We start from the raw sequence: 21,793 nt of genomic DNA on the forward strand, positions 1-21,793 counted from the left end.
CCTTGAATCCTCCTGCTTTAGTTTTCGAATACTGAGATTATAGGTATATACTACCACACCTAGTTGAGGTATTTTTAACTTTCCTGATCACATAGCTTAAAAGAAATAAATCTTTTTTTCCAAATAATTATAAATGATATCTCAGATGAAAACATGAATTCACTGGATGATCCATCTAACTCTAAGTACTCAGTGATTCCAAATTAAACTTACTTGTAGCTTTTGTTGCTTAACATGAAAACCTAATGAAAGAATTTGCCAAAGAGCAGTCTAGTACACCTGTCACCCAGACAAGTGTGACAGCAAATGTGTGACTGCCAGTCGGTTGGAGTGTTGTTGGTCAAGAGCCTCTGCAAAGCCAAGGCCTACCACCTCACGACAGTCAGTGTCCGTAGCTCTGTCATCAGTCAGTGAAGGAGGGAAAGCAAGGATGAGAGCAGTGACTCAGCAAAGCAGAGCTACGATCTTGTCTGTTCTCAATCGTAACGCATGGGGATACATGTAAAAACACACAAATGCATGGGGATACATGTAAAAACACGCAAATGCATGGGGATACATGTAAAAACACACACAAAGACTAAACAAACTGCCTCCCACTGCACATCACGGGGCACTGGCCATCACGCCACAACCTCAAACCCAGCCTGGGCTACATAAAGGAACTACTTTAAAACAAAAGCTGAACACAGTAGCATGCTTATGCTTCAGTTTAAAGGGAGTCCTGTCCTCATGAAGCCTCAGTCTGAAAAGGCAAACAATCCATTGCCATGCTTTCCAAATATACATACATATTTATGGGAATCCAATTTAAATGCACTACCATTAGACCTGTTAGGCACTGAAGACTCTGACAGGTCAGACAATCCATACCTTCAAGGAACAAAGATGCAGGAAGGAAAGAGCAGGTTACAAGGGTCTCCCACACTGTCAGCGCTTCAGGTAGCATTTATGTACAATATGGATGGGTCGGCTTGGAGCTGGCTTAGCGATGAGTGAGGGCCTCGAGATACCTACATGGTTGCCTGGGTTTTCCCTCCAGCCGGCACTCACTGCCCAAGGCTCCTGTGTAGGAGCTGCTGTGTAACAAGCCCTGAGGGCTCAACATCGACACTCTAACCTTCCTCAGGAGACCTTTCTCCGGTGCTCTCCATTCCCCTCTGCCTCTCACTTCTGCAGCCACGCTCTAGACCTATTGAAATCCACAAACAGACTCTCCCACCAGCCCCATCCCGTATCCACATCACCCTTTCCTCCACCCCACTGGGATTCTAACATTCCCCACCACTCCTCCTCACCTTCTTGACAGCCCTGTGTCCTTCATTAAGCTCAGATCCACAGTAATCATTTTTCTAATTCTACCATTTCAAGTGGCAAACCCTAATGAGCTCAAATACTACTTTTCTTCCCTTCTACTAATGTTTCACAAAGGTAAAAGAAGGCATGAAGGCCAGCCCACACCAACACGATACCCTGTCTGCAAGTTCATGGCCTCTGACTTCAAGTTCCCCTTCACATTAACCTGACTAACTTGATTTTTCCTTCCCCTTTTTTATTTGGTGAGGGCTAATAGCAAACATCATCCAAAAGAGACCAGATGGGCAAGGTACTAAGATAAGAAGTCGTGCTGGGCAGGGGTGATGCACGCCTTTAATCCCAGCACACAGAAGGCAGAGGCAGATGGATTGCTCTGAGTTTCAGCCAGCCTGGTTTATAGAACAAGTTCCAGGACAGTGAGGGCTACACAGAGGAAGCAGGCCTGTCTCAGTCTGTGGGATGTCCCTGCACATCAACACGTCCCGCATCAGCTCTCTGTACTGGGTACAACTACTGCTGTCCAACTGCCCGCCACCAGCATCTTCACTTCTTCCTCAGCCACCTGCTCGTCCAGTATGCCAGCATTCCACACCTGACAAACCGTTCCCTTCCTTGTCAGATCCAAAGGCCTTCTACGGAATCCTCACAGGACCCTGGACCTTGCTCTTGTCTGCAGGAAATGTTGAAATGGGCAGGAAATGTTCATCACCACTGGGGTTCCCCAGGCCGTGAGCACCTCAGCATTAGCAGGATTCTGGCCCAGGATGCTCATCACAGACCCACATTGGCTGTAAGGAATCATCTACTCAGTCAAACAGCTCAAAGGACACCTGCAGGCTCGAAGGATACCTACAGGACCTTCTCCTACAGTAATGTCTCTCAGCTTTCTTTAAGACAAGGCCTCCCTGTGCATCCCTGGGTAGCTCGAACTCACAGAGATCTGTCGGACTTTGAATACTAAAATTAAAGGGATTAGTAACCATGTTGGGTGGGGGAGGAGGAGAACTGTTCTCTTCTCCTCTCCCTCTGTCCCCTCTTCCCTCTCCTTACTTTTTCTAAGCTTTTTGTATTCATTGAGAAGTGCAGACCTGCCTTTATCACATTCATGATATTCTGTCTCAGGATATCAGAGCCAAGTAAACCAGGAATAAATTCCCTTTCTCTTGTAAGACCTTTTGCCAGGTACTTAGTCATGGTAACTGGAAAGGTAATACAGTAACATTCCTACACTGCCTCGGCTCCTGGACATGCCCAGCTCCTCACCAGTGCTGTGGGACTACTCTAGCCACTAATACTCCAGAGGAACAGACCTACACGATCTCAGTACAGACTTTTCTCACAACACAAGCCTATGTTTAAAACAAAACCAAAAAAACTTTAGAGACTATGGTAGTTCCAGATGTAAAAGAAAAAAAAGTTAAAAAGCCAGAACAGAAAGCCCTCAGTTTCACTCACTGTTAACCCTAATATTATTAGTTACTGAACTAGTGACTTTTCTGTTACTGTGATAAAACACCATGACCAAAGGGAATTATAGAAGAGTTTATTTTGCTTATAGTTCCAGAAATTCATCATGGTAGGGAGGCACGCAGCCAGCAGGCATGGGAGCAGGAAGCTGAAATCCAACATCTTCAGCCGCGAGCAGGAAGCAGAGAACTGACTGGAAGTGGTACAATTATAGTACTGTACGCCCACTCCTGCTCACAGTGGTGTTCCTCCTCCAGAAAGGCTCTACCTCCTAAAGGTCCTACACCTCCCCAATCAAAGCCACAGCTGGAGGTCAAGTATCTGAATACCTGAGTTGTGGGGAACGTTCTCATTCAAACCACCAGTTACCAAAGCACTGTGGTCGAATGAAGGCGGCACCAGGCTGTAGTGCTTTGCTGTCCTCTCTACTGTCCCTCCTTGTTCTGTTCTAGAGCTCACTGCATTTGGACCAGCAAGACTCCAGTGCTCTCAACACCGTGTGAGGAAGCATCTTCCTCCCTGCCCCTTACCCCCTCAGAGCCTGGCACGGCCCTGCGCACACGAGGTGTGCAGAGCTCAGTCCCCCTCTACCTCCCGCACACTTAGCTCCCTGTGTTTCCTTCCAGCTCCTCCTTCTCACTTCCTCTATCCCACCATCATTCCACTTTCTAAGTCAATCTCCAACAAGTCTCTCTCTCTCCACGCTTAACCTAATTACGGTTCTTACTCTCTTCCGTTTGGAAGATGGCTACCATGTACTGAAGTCAGAATCCCTTCCTTAAATTTCAATTCTGTCTGTTTCCTGTCAGCAATCTCCAGTACCTCCATACTTAGAGAACAATTCAAGTTCCTATTTCAATCTATACAGCCCTCCAGAATCCATTCTAACTGTCCTCCCTCCGCCACCTTGGAGACACCAGCTATACTAACTTCTGCCTCCTCAAGCCTCCTCAAGCACACCCCTACCTCAAGAAATCACCTAAGCCCACTTCTCAAGCTGGAATGTTCCTGTTCTTGATACCTACATGGCCAGGTCCTTCAGGCTCCAGAGTGAAGTTAACAAGCCCTCCCCAGAGAGGCCTTCTGACAGAGCCACACTCAGTTCAGCACTCCGCTGCTTTTAGCCCTGCACATGACTGTGTTTAATCATTTACTGCCTTCAACTGGAATGTCTACATGTGACCTTTATATTCATCAAGTTCTGCACAGATCTGAGCACTTTCTCATTATACCTTAATAACAATGCAGTCGAATCCAAACTACTAAAGTCCTGCCTCAAAGTCTTGCTTACTGCTAAGTCCTCAGTTCAAATCCATATGCCCTCACAGCATATAAGACAGCATGATTGTTTAAAAGTCAACGACACCTTCCAAAAATATTAACAGGACAAAGTAAAACTAGATTAGAAGGACGGAAGGGGAAAGACTACAGCATCATAATCAAGTGTCACCTAGGAGACACTCGGTAGGTACGACTGTGGCCCACAGTGCTGACTGTAACAAATCAGGTGCTATTTATTAGCTTAGCTATGACCAAGAACAAGTGAAGGCCATAATGAGTGTCCCTTATTCAAAACATTTAGGGTTGGAATAAGAATTATTTCAGATTTTGGAGTATTTGCACATGCTTTATCAGTTGATCATACAAACATCTCAAATGTTCTCAAATCCAAATGTTTTAACCAATATGGTAATGCTTAAAATATTTGTCTTGGATTTTTTAAATAGGGATGCTTGACCTGTATTTTGAAGAAAATTGAATTTTACATTGTTACAGTGTACAATTACAATTTACAAGTGTTTATAAAAAACCACTTTGGACCAACAGTAAAGATAGTTCAAGGTAGAAATTAATATCTATCCTTTATAATTCTACAATCTTCTAATTACGTCTGCTAACACAAACCAAACAGATTTTTTCAACAAGTTTCTATAAGCCTAAACACTAGGCCGGGCAGTGGTGGCACACGCCTGTAATCCCAGCACTCTGGGAGGCAGAGGCAGGTGGATTTCTGAGTTCGAGGCCAGCCTGGTCTACAAAGTGAGTTCCAGGATAGCCAGGGCTATACAGAGAAACCCTGTCTAGAGAAAAACAAAAAACAAAAAACAAAACAAAAAAAAAATCCCAAAAAAAACAAACAAAACAAAAAAGCATGAACACTGATGTGCTGTGTAATGAGAACTGACTATGCCATCCAAACAACAGGCCCGGGAGTGCCGGAATCACAAGGAAGCTGGCCAAATATATTGTGAATAAACTTTTTCTTACAGGACTCTGTAGAATCATAGACACCCTCTTCTTCTGCTCCATCATATTGAAGTCCTGACGAAGGTCTGGTGCCATGTTCCTCTCCCGCAAATATTCTGGATTGTTCTCATCGACTCTGTCAAAGTACCTCTCCTTGTGAGGGGCTGTGGTTGGAGGTGGTGAGGTCACCACTGCGGCCCGCGTGTCACCATTCATTGCACAGATTCCCTAGGGTCCTACAGAATGAAAATAAAAGACATGTTTGTGTTCAAATCAATGCCCATCAGGATTTCATTATGAGGACATCAACCTCTGAAATACATGCTTCTGTGTATTTCAGACATGCTGGCTCCTTTATGGTTCAGAAGCACTTGACTGTCAATCATTCCTTCCCTCCACTAATCAATGCTGTATTTTGTTCTAGCCATTGTTTATTAGAGCATAGAAGAACAATCTAACAATGCTATTATGCATGTCCTCTGACAAACCCAAAAGGAGTAAGAAATTTAAACTTGACTATAATTAATACTTAGATTTATCCTACATTGACAGGCAAACTTTGGAAATGTTAAAGCAAAACCTTTTTTGTTTGTTTGTTTGCTTTGTTTTGTTTTATTTTGTTTGTGTGTGTCTGTAGACCAGGTTTGCTCTGGAGTACTGGGATTCAAAGTATATCACCACATCACTCCAGCACCAATCATTTTTAAAGCTAAGAAAACATCTGACCATAGTAGTTTATGTGTATAATCCCAGCACTATTTTCCCCGAGACAAGGTTCCTCCATGTAGCCCTGGCTGCCCTAGAATTCACACTGTAGACCAGGTTAGTCTCAAACTCACACAGATCCACCTGCCTCTGGCCCCCAAGTGTGCTTGAGATATACAAGAGGAGGATCAGGAATTCAAAGATATCACAGGCTATCTAGTGAGTTCCAAGCCAGTCTAGACTACATGAGACCCCGTCTCCAAATATACAAAAAAATTAATTCATCTGGAAAAACATGAGGGCTGAGATTCAAACCAAAGCAATGTAGCTCAGGCTTTCTTTGGTTCCTAACCTCTCAGAACTGCACCATACATGACAAAGATGACAAGTGCAGCCGTGGCAAACCAGGAGATACAGGTAACAATGCCCTTTGAGAGAGAGAGACAGGAAGCTGAGGCTTGAGGCAGCTCAGCAGGTAGAGAGAACTTGTGGTTCTTCCCATGTTCCCAAGATTTGTTCCTAAGACCCACACTGGGCAGCTAAAAACCAGTTACTAGTGTCAGCACCCTCTTCTGCTTCTCAGGGATGCAAGCACATTCACACAACCACAAACAAGTTTTAAAAGAGAAAGATGGGAGGTCATGGCTGTGCAGACTGGCCTTTAACCCCCACAGACTTAAAGCTCTTGTACTGACCTTCGTAATGCCCGTCATACGAGTGAGTGTGCACACATGCAGAGCCACACATGAAGCACACATGGAAGAAAACTTATTTTTTTTAAATAGCTCTTTTTTTTTATGTATATGAGTACACTGTAGCTGTCTTCGGACACACCAGAAAAGGATAGCAGATCCCATTACAGATAGTTTTTTGAGCCACCATGTGATTGCTAGGAATTGAACTCAGGACCTCTGAAAGAGAAGTCAGCGCTCTTAACCGCTGAGCCATCTCTCCAGCCCCAAGAAGAAAACTTCTAAAGACAACTTTCTCTATCAAAGGCTCCAGATCACCAATATTTCAGATCTTTTACAGCAATCACCTTTACCTGCTGAGCCATTTTGTGGACCCTACCTTTTTGTTTTTTAAAGACTAGGTCTCACTCTATAATTCAGAGTGATTTCAAACTCACAGCAATCCTGCTACCTCTGCCTCCTGAGTGCTGGAATTAAAGGTATGCACCAATACCACCCCCCAGCAAAAGTAGGTGTAATTTTAAAGTCAAACAAAAAAAATTTTTTTTGTTCTGAAAAAAAAAATATTATGTTCTGTGGCTTTTTCAAAACACTAAGAATCTCTCTTCCTCCTGTTAGATGCTTTCGGGGATTTAAAAAAAAAAAATCCCTGGGCCTCCAAGGCCTCACCTGCACTGGGTCAGAGCACTCTGCTCTCCCCTCCTCCAGCGTCTCAGTCAACATCTTCCTTAGAGACAAGTCCTAGTGGGTGTCATTACTTAGATGAGGTCATACTGAGCAGGTGGCCCTAATTCAGCATGATTAGTGTCTCTATGTAAAGAGGAAACTTGTACACAGACACACCACATGTAGCATGCCATGGAAAGAAAACGGCAGAAGCCGGGGTGATGCGAAGGAACACTAGCAACTTCTAGCAATCAAGAGCTGCAGGAGGCCTGGTGAATTCCTTCCCAGTCTGAGAATCATCAGTCCCACGCACCTTGATCCTCCAGCCCCCAGCACTGTGAGGCGGTTCATTGCCGTGGGCCAGGCCCCTGGTTACAGTACTTTGCTATACACCCCATAAGTTGTAGAGAGGGATTACCAGCAGTGGAAGTTTTTGTCACCTGGTGAGGGGCTCTAAAGAAAAGAGATGACATAGTAAGGGAGTGGGCTGTCAAGCATCCAGTAGGTGCTCAATGCAATTTGGGTTTTTTTTTTTTGGGGGGGGGGGTATTTGGTTTTTTTCTAAACAGGGTTTCTCTGTGTAGCCCTGGCTGTCCTGGAACTCACTCTGTAGACCAGGCTGGCCTCGAACTCAGAAATCCGCCGGCCTCTGCCTCCCAGAGTGCTGGGATTACAGGCGTGCGCCACCACCGCCTGGCTGTTTTGGTTTTTTGAAGCAGGGTCTTGCTATGTACCTCAGGCTGGCCTCAAACTCACCATCTTTCCATCACCACATCCCAAGTACCAAGATTACAGTACTGTGCTACTACACATAACCCTCCATGAGATATTCATGAATTAAATGGACTCTTCTCTCCCTTCTAAACATATCAGGCCTCAATCAATCCCAAGCGTCAATTCAAATATTCCCTGCACTGTGTAGCCTGGCTCAAGGCTTCCTGAAGCCAAAGCACATTATTCTTCCTTCCCTTGCAGCAACTTCTAAGCAGGGCCAGAGCCTCTGTAAAAAATGCTTGCTGCCTAACAGTCTATGGCCTAGGAAAGAGCAGAGGAAATGCATTTCTAGCTCATTTTTTAAATGAACACTAGGAAAGCATTTCATATACACCAAGGCCTCCATTCCCCCCCTTTATACCTCCACCCCCCCCCCCAGACAAGGCATACTGCATACGCCACCACCGCCCAGCTCACCAAGGCCTCAATTAAGACTTTGTTCTTGGCCAGGCAGTGGTGGCTCACACTTTTAATCCCAGCAAAGGCAAGTGGATCTCTGGATTCAAGTCAGCCTGGTCTACTGAGTAAGAGCCAGGACAGCCAGGGCCACACAGAAAAACCCTGTCTCAAGAAAAGAAAAGCAAAACAAGACTTTGTTCTTTAGTGAATGATGCAAGCAACTACGTTTTTTATTTATTTTTTTTTTTTGAGATTTATTTATTTTGGCCAGAAGGTGGTGGCACACATCTTTAATCCCAGCACTTGGAAGGCAGAGGTAGTCAAATCTCTAAAATTCAAGGCCAGCCTGGTCTACAAAGAAAGTTCCAGGACAACCAAGGCTACACAGAGAAACCCTACCTCAAAAAAACAAATTTCCTTTATGTGTCTGTGTTTGTCTGCATGTATATGCGTGCACCTGGTGTGTGCCTGATGCCCATGGAGGTCAGCAGAGGCTCCAGAGCCACTGGGACTGGAGTTGCAAAGCACGACGTGGGTGCTGGGGACCAAAGCTGGGCCCTGTGCTCTTACCCAGTAAGCCATTTTTCTGGCCCACAACAAACTTTTCTTGAAAAGGGGCTCTATGAGGGCTCCTCTGTATTCAAAATACAGCTGCATCTCAGGACATATCAACTGGAAGGTGGGGCCTCTGATGGGTTGGATGGCAAGATTCTAAACAAAATTGGATGAGCTAGGACTGACACTACCCAGGCAAAGGGCTGGAACAGTGTAACGTGGTGAGAACCCACAGAACCTTAGGTGGCACAGCTCAGGAGACCTGGGCAAATTAATGCTCTGAAACACAAAACATGGAAAGGTTTGCTGAAAGGGATGCTGCCAATGAATAAAAGGGAATCTCTCTTATCTACTGAAGTGAGCAAGCCCAAATTGATATTTATATTCCTTGTCTAACAATGTAAATCTCCGTTTCCAGAGGGGGGGGGAGAGGGAGGGAGGGGAGAGGAGGGGAGGGAGAGGGAAGAAACGCTCACTACAGGTTCTCAAAAGCCTCAGGCTGCTAGGGACCAGAGTTCAATAAAGCCACTTATTAAAATCTCTAGATATTCCCTTTCTGATGAAAACTGCTCAGTTAACACTAACTAAATTAACACGGCTGCCTATGCACCACACCCTGATAAATTCTCCATGTAAGAACTCCTGCCCTGTACAAGGCTGGCAGATAGGTGTGTCTACACTCAGGTGGTCTGGCTGAGCTCTGTCCTCCCAACAATGTGCACTGCTCGTGGGACTATTTCAAGAAAGCTCAAGTGAGAAAAAGATCTCAAAAACACAAATTAAAAATAAAAGTACTACATTCAGGAACTGATTACATGTGCAGGCCCGCGTGCTTCCTTATGATAAATGAATTCACGCTTCCCAGCTTAAATTTTCTACATTTCATTTTTTTGTATATAATTATATTGCTCTGTTGTTTTAACTATAGCATCAACCAATTCTTCAATGTGTTACTGAGATACAGTTACTCCCTTGCAATTGAAAATGTAGTTAGTGGGAAAAACAAAAACTGTGACACCAGACTCGGTGTGGAAGTGAGCACTCCCCGCCCCTCACCATCAGCCCTCTGGGCTGACAGACTCAGCCCTCAGGTCAGAATGATGCTAAAATCCCGTACATGGGGTAAGAGTAAGACATCAACCCCCAAACTCCAAACCCAATTTTCCTTAAACCCAGCAAAGAATAAAAGGAGAAACGCATGGGATCCCAAAGAGTGACCTGCGCACAAATTCTACAGGTCCAGCACCAGAAACTGCATGTTAAACCCAGCAGCCCTGTAAGGCAGCTCTATTTACAGATGGAAAAAAACACCCGGAGGTTTTTTATGTGTATGAATGTTTGTCTGCATGTGTGTCTATGCACCATGTATGTACCTAGTGCTCTTGGAGTCCAGAAGAGACCACTGGCTGCCCTGGCGTTAGATGACTGTGAGCCACCATGTGGATATTGGGAATCAAAGGTCCTGCTGAATCATCTTCCCAGGCCTGTCACACACTGAGCTCTGTCAGAGGACTCAGTAACAAATCACTGAACCCAGAGCCTGACTCAAAACCACTAATTCCAAATGCCATGCTTGTCTTCTGTACTGAAGCCCAGGCGTCAGCTTCAAACTCAGGAAGTGCAAGCACACGCTACAGAGCTCTCTGCCAGGTCAGGATCATCTCTCCACTTCCTGGTACACGACAGACCAAAGAAATAACTATTCTTCTTCTTCTTCTTTTTTTCTTTTTTGGTTTTTCGAAAGAGGGTTTCTTTGTGTAACCTTGACTATCCTGCAACACACTTTATAGACCAGGCTGGCCTCAAACTCAATACCTGCCTCTGCCTCTGCCTCTCGGATGCTAAAATTAGAGGCATAAGCCACTACTGACTGCTAGAAGGTAGCTATTCAATGAGAGTTAAGAAAGTACAAGAATTATTTCACATCACTAATTTTTACCAAATTTTCTTCAAAAAAAAAAAAAAAAGCCAGGTAGAGGTGGTGCACTTTGGAGACAGAGGCAGCCAGACCTCTCTGAGTTTGAGGCAAGCCTTGTCAACAGAGCAAGTTCCAGGATAGCCAAAGATACACACAGAAACCCTGTCTCAAAAAAACCAAAATATACAGTTAATTAATTAATTCAGGCAGGAACAGGTAGTACTGCGTTTCTTTAATCCCAGCAATCAGCAGACAGAGGCAGGCAGATCTTTGTGTTCAAGGCCAGTCTGGTCTACATACAGTAGTGTTCCAGGACAGCCAGAAGTACATAAAGGGTCTGTTCATGTATAAAAACGAAAATTCCCACTGACGTTGATAGCCATTATCTTCATATTCCCATGAGCACATATCAACTCAAATGTTTTAAAGCAAAAGTTTTTAAGAAATTCCACTCACTCCAGTGACTGAGACAAAAGGATCAAGAGTTCAAGGCCAACCTGAATCACATAGTTAAAAAAAAAAATAAGTAAAATAACAACAACAACAACAATAATAAGGAAGGAGGGAGGGAAAGAAACAGAAAAGGTAATTCCACAAAGAAGACAGCTGTCCATATTCTAGAAGAATATGGAGTTTAATGAGCCTCTTCACCGTCACTGTCTATGGTTCATAGTCTGAGCCGAGCACCATGACGGGTCCCAGGCAGGCAAAGGCTGAGACACCAGGCATGGTGAGGCACTCCCGTAACCTCAGCACTCGGGGAGTAGAAGCAAGATGACGGGGAGCTCAAGGCCAGACACCATTCAAGGAGTTCCCCACAGAGCTGAGCACTGGAGAGGAGTCCTGCAGGAAGGAGCACTGAATGTCCTTGCTTCCCAGCACGCTGGGAGGCCCACTGCTGCCAGCTGCAGATCCAGGGAACCACATGCCTGCCTCTGGCACCGCACGGAACCATATACAGAGACACATACACATAATTTTTTTTAAAATATTAGAAGAAAAATAAAAAACCTGAACTCAACATTATATTGCAACAGTGCCAACAGCCTTTGCTATTTTTGCTTCTTCAGTAGATTTACGGTTCAACTACTGTAATTAGGGGTGGGGGTAAGATAGGGCTTCTCAGTGTAGCCCTGGCTGTCCTGGAACTCTCTCTATAGACCAAACTGGCCTTCAACTCACAGAGATCCACCTGTGTGCTAGAGCTGGGATTAAAGACCTGTGCCACCACCACCTGGGTTTTTTGGGGGGGGAAGGGTCGTTTTTGTTTTTTTTATAAGTACAGTTTGTGAGGCTACATCCCGTTTGCCAGGGAGAACTGAGATCACAGGTAGCCCTGGAGCTGAGGAACAGCTTTAATCTTCGGCAAAATCTGTGAGTCCACAGTTTCCTGATCAGCCTTTTACTGCTCTGCAACCTCATATTTCTCCTGGGATCTCACCCTCCTGATACCTGGGTTTGCTCAGCTGCTGCTTCTTGAAGTCAGTCAGGTATTTGGCGATTTTAACCTCGCTGATAACAACTTTTGTAGAAGTGGAGATGACAAACTTCTGGTGTGTTCTGCTCAGAGGAACTCTGTTGACGGAAAGTGGTCCAGTCACAGGCGGCAAGTCACTGCCCAGCTGCTTCAGGAACACCACTCTGTTGCCCCGGTGGCCCCCAGTGAGGATGATCAGAACAGTCCTGGAGTGCCGCTGGGGCGCAGCCTTCTCACTTCTGGCTGAAGGGCTTTCCGCCATGGCTCAGCAACTTCCGAGGCACATACTGGGTAGGACAATACCTAGGCATTTTTCAAAGCTTCACCACCCGGGTCCCTATCAACTGTTTTTGTGACAGTAACAAGTACCTTCTTTCTCTTATTCTTTTCAACCTGGGTCTTTCTGGAATACATAGCAGATCGGGATTACCTGCCAATTCCTCTACCAGGACAGGGTTTTGGCTGCAATGGGGCTCCCCTTCCTGGGTTTTTTAACCTTAGGGTTACACTTTTTGTCTGCACCGGCGGCCTGGGGACCAGAGGCAGCAGCATCACCGCCAGCCTTATTGGCGGCAGATTTCTTCTCCTTTGTCTCAGGCTTCTTTGCCTTTTCACCCGCCATCTTGCAAGATGGGAAAGCTATTTTTTTTTTAATTCGGTATATTTTTTATTTACATTTCAAATGATTTCCCCTTTCCTAGCCCCCCCACTCCCAAAAAGTCCCGTAAGCCCCCTTCTCTCCCCCTGTCCTCCCACCCACCCCTTCCCACTTCCCCGTTCTGGTTTTGCTGAATACTGCTTCATTGAGTCTTTCCAGAACAAAGGGCCACTCTTCCTTTCTTCTTGTACCTCATTTGATGTGTAGATTATGTTTTGGGTAATCCAGGTTTCTAGGTTAATATCCACTTATTAGTGAGTGCATACCATGATTCATCTTTTGAGTCTGTGTTACCTCACTTAGTATGATGTTCTCTAGGTCCATCCATTTACCTAAGAATTTCATGATTCACTGTTTCTAATGGCTGAATAGTACTCCATTGTGTAGATATACCACATTTTTTGCATCCACTCTTCTGTTGAGGGATACCTGGGTTCTTTCCAGCATCTGGCAATTATAAATAGGGCTGGAAAGCTATTTTTTTAAAGACAGGTTTTCATCATCCAGCTCTGGTTGGCCTGCAACTCACTGTGTAAATCAAGCTGGCCTCAAACTCAGAGATCTGTTTGCCACTCTCTCCAAAGTGCCCATCCTACCACACCAGGCTTTTTCAACTACTGTAATAGTTTTACATTTGCTGAAATTATAAAATCTTTCAAAATTTACTGTTTCTTGAAACAAAATTTGCCCTGCCTTGTTCCCTCCCCTTTTGGTGCTGGGAATCCAGCACCACAGGTCTTCAAGGGCAATAAGACAATTCGCGCTGCTGAACTGTACCCCAGACCCAAGTTCTTTCTGAAGGGCATCCCATGAGGAAAGGCTGCTAAGTAATAATTTGATCTGTCCTTTTAATTATTTTTTCTGAGGGGAGGGCTAAGTGGGGAAGTCTGGCAAGAATACAGGTAAGGAAGAGCTCCCCCTCCCCACAGAATCAATGGTCTGAGTGTTCCTAGCAGTGAAGTAATTAGTTGTGAAGATTAAGACAAAAGAAAGCTCTGAAGTAAAAGCTAGGACTTGAAGGACTGAGATCAGCATAAAACTGAATGTTGGGATAATGGGTCACTATTCTGCACACCAAAGGCTGAGTGTGCTGCCGGGTAGGCTCTGAAGCCAGAGGGCAGAGCCAGGGTTCCTCTTTTGATCTTGGCAGGAAGCATTTAAATTACAAACAGAAGCTTAAGTGAAACTGTGTAAGTATGCTCTTTGAAAAGACATAGGCTATTAGAGGTTTAAGTCTTTGTACTACCAAGTAACTATAAATGTACAGGTGTCCTCACAAAATAAGGATGTATACTGTTAAACGAAAAAAGTAAGATACAGAAAATGGTAAGCAGACAGTTTATGTGAGGGGTAAGCAGAAACTCATTTATATTTGCATAAATAAATGAGAAAATTCACAAGAAATAGAAAATGGTGGAGGAGTAATGAGCTGGCACATGGGGACAGTTATATCCGGATTATATATACATCTTAAAGCTAAGTCATAAAAGTAATTTAAAATAAAATACCACTTAGACAATAAACTGAGCATCACTGTGGGTGTGCAAGGAACAGAGACTCTGCTGTGTTGACAGCAGCAGCAGCAGAATGTGGGGAGAGCCACAGGACTTTACAGAGTTATCTCTTCTACCTTTACGTGAGGTCCAGGGATCCAAGCCGTCACCATCCACACACTGCACGCACTTTCCCTGCTAAGCCACCGTGCCATTCCCACTTGGGTCAGGCTTTTGCATTCTACACAGGCACTAAAAATATATTCTGTGACTGAGGTGTTTTAGCAGGACGGCCTTAGCCTGATTTCACAGAAATAAAATACAGCTTGTAAGAGACTGCGGGCAGTGGTATGCGCCTTTAATTCCAGTGCTCGGGAGGCAGAAGCAGGCTATCATCAAGTTTGAGGCCAGGCTGGTCTATAGAGCAAATTCCAGGATAGTCAGGGCCACATAATGAAACCCTGTCTCAAAAAACAAAAAGCAAAATAAACAAACAAAAACTGTGTCTTATCCTAAACTAAATATACTACATTAGGCAAATTTTCAAATTAAGTTGAGAATATACCAAACAAAATATGGCCCTTCCTGGTGGTGTCTGTTCAAAATGTCCCCATTTGTATTAATGAGTTCTCTCTCTAAATCTACACCGCTTGATTAAAACTATTTGAGTTTGTTTTGGTTTTCTGACATTGTTTGTTTGTTTAGAGATAGCCTCACACTGTAGCCATGGCTGTCCTGGGTCTTGCTATGTAGAGATGAACTGCATCCACTACCTGAGTGCTGAGGTGAAAGGAGTGTGCCACAAAAGTCCTGCCTAAAACTTGAGCATTTTCTGAATCTATATTAGCCTTGCCAAAAGCATGGAGTTCAGGCCAACAAGACTGTTTCGTGAAAGAATAGCACACAGGATACACCTCCATTCGGATTATGGTGATCTGAGTGGAAATGACCTCCACAGGTTCTTATTTGAATACCTGGTCCCTGGTTGTTGGAACTGCCTGGGAAAGATTAGGACTTGGACCTTGTTGAAGGAAGGCATGTTTCTGGGGAGAGCTAGACCTGAATGTCTACTGCCGTGCTCCCTACCATGAAGGCCGAAGGCCATGTTTTCTCTCTCTCTCTCTCTCTCTCCCTCTCTCTCTCTCTCTCTCTCTCTCTCTCTCTCTCTCTCTGTTTTTTTTTTTTTTTTTTTTTGGATTTGGTTTTTTCAAGACAGGGTTTCTCTGTGTAGCCCTGGCTGTCCTGGAACTCACTCTGTAGACCAGGCTGGCCTCGAACTCAGAAATCTGCCTGCCTCTGCCTTCCAAGTGCTGGGATTACAGGCGTGCGCCACCACCACCTGGCTCTCTCTCTTTTTTAAAAAAAAAATTATTTATTATAAGTACACTGTAGCTGTCTTCAGAAGAGGTCATCAGATCCCATTACAGATGGTTATGAGCCACCATGTGGTTGCTGGGATTTGAACTCAGGACCTTCAGAAGAACAGTCAGTGCTCTTAACTGCTGAGCCATCTCTCCAGCCCCAAGGCCATGATTTCTAACCCTCTGAAATCCCAAACTCCCAAATTAAATGTTTTATAAATTGTCTTAGTAATGGTGTTTTGTGACAGCAATAAAAAAGTAATGAAGACTCTGGTGTCAGGAGTACAAGGCAGGGTTTCAGCCAAGGTGAGGGCATTTACCACAGCGGGCGTTGAAGGTCACAGGTATGAGCACAGTCCATCTTCCTGATCAGGACAGGTGGGCTACATTCACACACTCCTAAGCCTAACAGTGAGCTTGCATCGCCTAGTCCATAGGAGGTGCTAGATAAAAATCATACAATAAGGCTAAACTGAAGCATTAGCAAACAGCAGGCCAGGAGGCATGAGTGCCCCGTGGCTCAGTGCTGTAAGGATCTCAGAAGACTGCTATGCTGGGTATTTCCCAAAATTATCTATTGGAGACAATCTTCAACAGTGCTGGGAGGTGCAGCTTAAGGTAGGTTCTTAGGCTGCAAGGACTCCTCATTTGTGAATTGCAGGAGTGTGTTCAGGCATGAAAAACAAATGTTTCTCTTTTCTCTATGCCCACTCTTCAACAGCCTTTCAACAAGGGATGATGAAAGATAGCCCTCACCAGATGCCAACGCCTTCTTCCCAGACCAGCAGCCAGTAAATTTTGGTTCACTGTAAACGTAACCCAGGGGTGTGATGGAAGTGCTTACCCAGCATGCAAAATGTCCTAGGGTTGATCCTCAGCATGGGGAGCAGAAAAAAGGTTTTCAGTTACACAAGATACTAATTAAATCTGTCTCTTCACTTTAAAAGTAAAAAACTGAACTGACATGGTAGCACATACCTGTAACTCCACCACTTGGGAGACAGAGTGCCCAAGTTTGAGACCAATCTGATCTATATAGTGACTTCCAGGCCAGAAAGCCAGGGTTTCACAGTAAGACTCAGTCTAAAATAAACAAACAATAGGGTCAAGAGGTGGTGGTGCATGCCTTTAATCCCAGCTGAGTTTGAGGACAGCCTGGTCTACAAAGAGAGTTCCAGGACAATCAGGGCTACACACACAGAGAAACCCTGTCTCAAAAAAACAAAGCAAGTAAACAAAAAACTCACCAAAATGGTGCCACTACACAGACATAATCCACCTCTGGAAGGTTCTACAATCAGGTCACAGAAGAAACAAATCCTGTGCCACTTCTTACATGTGACTTAAGTAGAACCAAAAGCAAAGCCAGTTTTCTCACAGACATATCTACTCAGTTATCAAACATTTGCTAAGGAACTGTATGGCACCACTATGAACCAGGCTCTGCCCAGCTGTGCAGGTGTTTGGGCAACAGGACTGAGCAAGACAAAACACTTCTGCGTTCACTGAATATACCTGAAGGACTGGGAGTGGGGGATGGAGGAACAGCAACTACGTGCACAAGGCTTAGGATTCAGTCTCCAAAACAGGGAGTGCATCTCTCAGAAAGGAAGCCAGGCAGATAGATGATCAGGGAGTAACTCACAGAAATTCAGAAACTGAATGCAGGGGGATGGCAAGGTCCAAGAACGGGTGATCATTCAGAAAAGTCTCACAGACTTGGGTGACTGGGGCCATGGCCAGGTGGCCTGTGTTCAGAACAGCCCCTAGGCAGACAAACCATAGAACCATGAGGACTAATTTGTTCCAGAGAATGAGAATGTACTAGTCAAGTACATCATCACTTTTGAGATGTACATCTCCTTTACACTGTGGTAAAAGAGCAAATGAGCTAAGAAAGAGTTAAGCATCTTGTTTCCTTCTGCACAGAGAATCAGTGCCAGAGAGTAGGAGTGCTAGGGTTAAAACAGCAAGGTGCCCCCAGTGCTGGAGACAGATAAGAGAACTTGCAGCTACAGGATGAGGCAAGCAAACTTACCAGGGGAGAGGAAGAAAGCAGCTCTCAAAAACCAACCAAGCTGTCTTTCCCATAAGCCCCTCTTTAAAGGGGCAGGCAAAGCACTGCTGCCTTCTGCCCTAGGAAACCTCAACGTGGTGAACAGCCACCTTGGCACATGCTCTTGCATTTAAGACTGTACTATGAATGAGGATGGCTTCTAAGAAAGCCTTTGCTTATTCCAGAAAGAGACCACCTTGGGCTACAAACTCTTACTGCAGGCTCTGCCTTGGGTATATAAGCACCTAGAACACTATCACAGCGGGGATCAGGGAATTGTGGAGGAGACAGCTCCCCGACACGATTAGAATTCACATCTCCTTCAGGGATGTGAATCCCAGCACCACAAAAGATGGAGGTAGCAGTTCCTAAAGCTCTGAACCTCTGAGACCTACTTATAATTCCTCCTCTACCCACTCACTTGTTAACTCCTCCCCTTCATCCTCCAAGATCACCTCATACAACCTCCTATCAGAGCCTGACCCTCCCCCACCCCACCCCTACCTCACAGCCTCCTTCCTGCCTTCCAGCGACCTCTCCCCCCACCCCATTCCTTCCAGCGACCTCTCCCCCCACCCCATTCCAACCTTGGCCTCCTTTCTGTCTTCCCTCCAACCTTTTCCCCTACCCACCCCTACCTCACAGCCTCCTTTCTGCCTTCCCTCCAACCTCTCCCCCACCCCACCCCTATCTCACAGCCTCCTTTCTGCCTTCCCTCCAACCTCTCCCCCACCCCACCACTACCTCACAGCCTCCTTTCTGCCTTCCCTCCGACCTCTCCCCCACCCCACCACTACCTCACAGCCTCCTTTCTGCCTTCCCTCTGACCTCTCCCCTCACCCACCCCTACCTCACAGCCTCCTTTCTGCCTTCCCTCTGACCTCTCCCCCACCCCACCACTACCTCACAGCCTCCTTTCTGCCTTCCCTCTGACCTCTCCCCTCACCCACCCCTACCTCACAGCCTCCTTTCTGCCTTCCCTCTGACCTCTCCCCCCACCCACCCCTACCTCACAGCCTCCTTTCTGCCTTCCCTCCGACCTCTCCCCCTACCCACCCCTACCTCACAGCCTCCTTTCTGCCTTCCCTCTGACCTCTCCCCCACCCCACCCCTACCTCACAGCCTCCTTTCTGCCTTCCCTCCGACCTCTCCCCCACCCCACCACTACCTCACAGCCTCCTTTCTGCCTTCCCTCTGACCTCTCCCCTCACCCACCCCTACCTCACATCCTCCTTTCTGCCTTCCCTCCGACCTCTCCCCCACCCCACCCCTACCTCACAGCCTCCTTTCTGCCTTCCCACCGCCCTCTCCAGCCACTCTAAGTGCTGCTTGCCTTGCTGTCTCCCCCCGACCCCCAGCCCCGGAGCTCTCCTTGCTCTTCCGTAACAACACTGTCAGCCCCATCTCTATTTGTACTTCTCTGGTTCTCTATTCTGGCCATCTATCAAATTCACCCAGAGAAGCCAGGCATGGTTATGCATATCTGTATCCCAGTACTCTGAAGGCTCAGGCAGGAGGATCACTGAGTTCAAGGACAGCCTGAGATTGGGATATATAGTAATCCCAAGAACTATACTGCATGAGACTATTTCAAAAAATTAAAATATCATGTTTTTAAAGAACCAGAGAGGGAGCTGGAGACATTGCTTAGTGGTTAAGAGCACTGGCTGCTCTTCCAGAAGTTCTGAGTTCAATTCCCAGTAAACATCTGTAAGGGTAATCATCTGATGCCCAAAAGAAAAGATCTGGTGTGTCTGAAGACAGCAATAGTGTTCTCACATATGTAAAATAAATAAATAAAAAACCAGAAAGATGGGCTGTGTGCTGGGCAGTCTTATGTCAACTTGACCCAAGCAAGTTATCTGAGAGAAGAAAACCTCAGTTAAGAAAAAGCAGCATCCACAAGACTGGATTCCAGACCAGCCTGTGGGGCATGTTCTTAGTTATGGATGACTAAGCCCATTGAGTGGTGCAAGCCTTGAGATGGTGTTAGCATTCTGTCCAAACTCCACCCCACAATTAACTGGCAACAGCCAGGTAGTAGGCCTGGCCCAGTAAAAAAGGGGCTGCTTGCCCCTCCTCTCTCTCTCTTACTCTTGCTTCTGCTTGTTTCTGTCTCACCCTCTTGGGCTCTCCTCCCCTCCCCCCTCTCTCCATGTGGTCATGGCAGCCTCTTCTTCTCTACTCTCTCCCTCTCTGCCTTTCTCGGCCTCTACTACCCTCTAAACTCCCCTCCCCATGCCCTGAATCAACTCTCTTCTATTCTATGCCCTCACGTGGGTGGTCCCTCAGGGGAAGAGAGGCCTTGGCAAGGGCCCGCTGGAACACCCTCTCCCCCACACCTCACCACACCCCCAGAGAACATATCTTTTACCTCTCTATCTTTTGATAAACACATCACCTGGTGCCAAGACTCGATCTAGAAACTCTGCAGGTTTATATCCAGATCCACGCCCACTAGCCCCAAACCAGTAAGCCCCCACCCATTCCCACTGGTCAGAGTGACCATCTGCATGGTCGCAGGGGGAGTTTGAGTGAGGATGGGAGACATTCAGTCTTTCACTGGCAGAACTTCCACAGGGGGCCACTGCGCAATACTGCCTGAGGAGCTGACTGGCCCAGCCCCTCAGCCACCAGAGTGCCTGGCTCATAGGAGATTGCCAGTGGGAGGGAGCAGGGAAGACGTGCTAGCTGCCCCAGACCCACTTCAGATCTAGACATCCAGGGATGGACACCTCGTATCCGAACCTTAGCAGCCGCTGAACTCCTTATTTGAAAAACTAACCTGAGGGTGGCCCATAACCCTGCTCTCTTCTCATAACCTGTCACAGCTCCTAACTTACAAAGGCTTACAGACTACCTCCCTCCAGGGTTGGTTCTTTCTCTTCAGGTAGCACAGAAGACCCCACTAGCCGCTGTGAGACTCAGACCTCTACCACAGGAGCTACTGCCACCCAGCCTCTGTCATGTGGGTTATGCAGTCAGATGGGCCCACACCACCACTCAGTTCCACTTTTTCTGCTACCAGACTGCGGAAGCTCACAAACACACACCAGCATATTAATTGGTAGTTTCTCCGGTCAGTGGGAGGGACCCTAAATGCCCACATAGGACCTGGCCAGCTTCTTTTGGGCTAACAGGTTGGCCTTTCACCTCCTGGCTGACCTACGGATTAAGACTTAGACCCTTGGGTGACTCCCCTTCTCACATGACGACCTGTCTTTCTAGCTTGGCTGTACACTGACCCATGGCTGAGCTCTTCTCGGGACGCCGGTAGGAGTAGTTGAGTAAGATCCCCACCACCCAATGGGCACTAAATTGTCTTCGAACGTATGGAATCTTCACACATACTGCCAGCAGTCTGGTAAATGAGAAAAGGCCCAAATACTTACCTATCCATGCTCCCACACCCCTGGCCTCTTCTCACCGCCTGTGTGCTCGGTTTATGTCACAGACCTGAACTTGCCTGGACAAACGCGTTTTCTGTCACCATGATCTTATGCCACTGCTGCCAGCTTTCTTATTCTAGCCCTAGCCAAATGTTTCTTTTCTCTACTTACATACTTTTACATACTTACAAACTTACATACATACTTACAAAAACAAACTTTTCTCTACTTACACAACCTGTCAAAGTTACCTAAGGTTCTCTTCCTATCCTGTCTTATAGATTTTTACTTTCACTATTAAATTCTATTCAGTTATAACCAATCTATATTGCCCTCAGTCCTGTCAGAAGTTTGTTAATTATTAAGTCTACGACAGACAGAATTCCCAAATCCTTTAACAGTTTAAAAAAAAAAACACAAGATCTCAAAAGATGTGGACACAGCTACAGGATACTGCCTGGATTGTGAGATGATAGAGGAATGCAGTGCACAAAACTGGATACTCTTGAGTCAAATGATTTATATTGTCTAAACCAAGGTAAGTCATTTCTCATGGCACGTGTATACTCCACAGAGAAAAGGCCTTGTGTCTTCTGTGCTTGAAAGCCAGACTGACTGC

General features: G+C 45.9%; 1 protein-coding gene across 8 annotated transcripts in view; it reads right to left on the reverse strand.

The window, feature by feature from the left end:
- The window catches only part of Add1 (adducin 1), a 65,015-nt gene that overhangs the window by 29,381 nt on the left and 13,841 nt on the right, over nt 1-21,793 (reverse strand). For all 8 annotated transcript variants that reach the window (XM_052199544.1, XM_052199545.1, XM_052199548.1 and 5 more), the window contains exon 2: nt 5,053-5,267. In XM_052199544.1, the coding sequence (XP_052055504.1) occupies nt 5,053-5,247 (195 nt within the window). In that variant the 5' untranslated portion in view covers nt 5,248-5,267. The remainder of the gene's footprint in view (nt 1-5,052; nt 5,268-21,793) is intronic.

The sequence above is a fragment of the Apodemus sylvaticus genome, chromosome 11 (genome assembly GCF_947179515.1).
Source record: "Apodemus sylvaticus chromosome 11, mApoSyl1.1, whole genome shotgun sequence".
Classification (NCBI taxonomy): Eukaryota; Metazoa; Chordata; class Mammalia; order Rodentia; family Muridae; genus Apodemus; species Apodemus sylvaticus.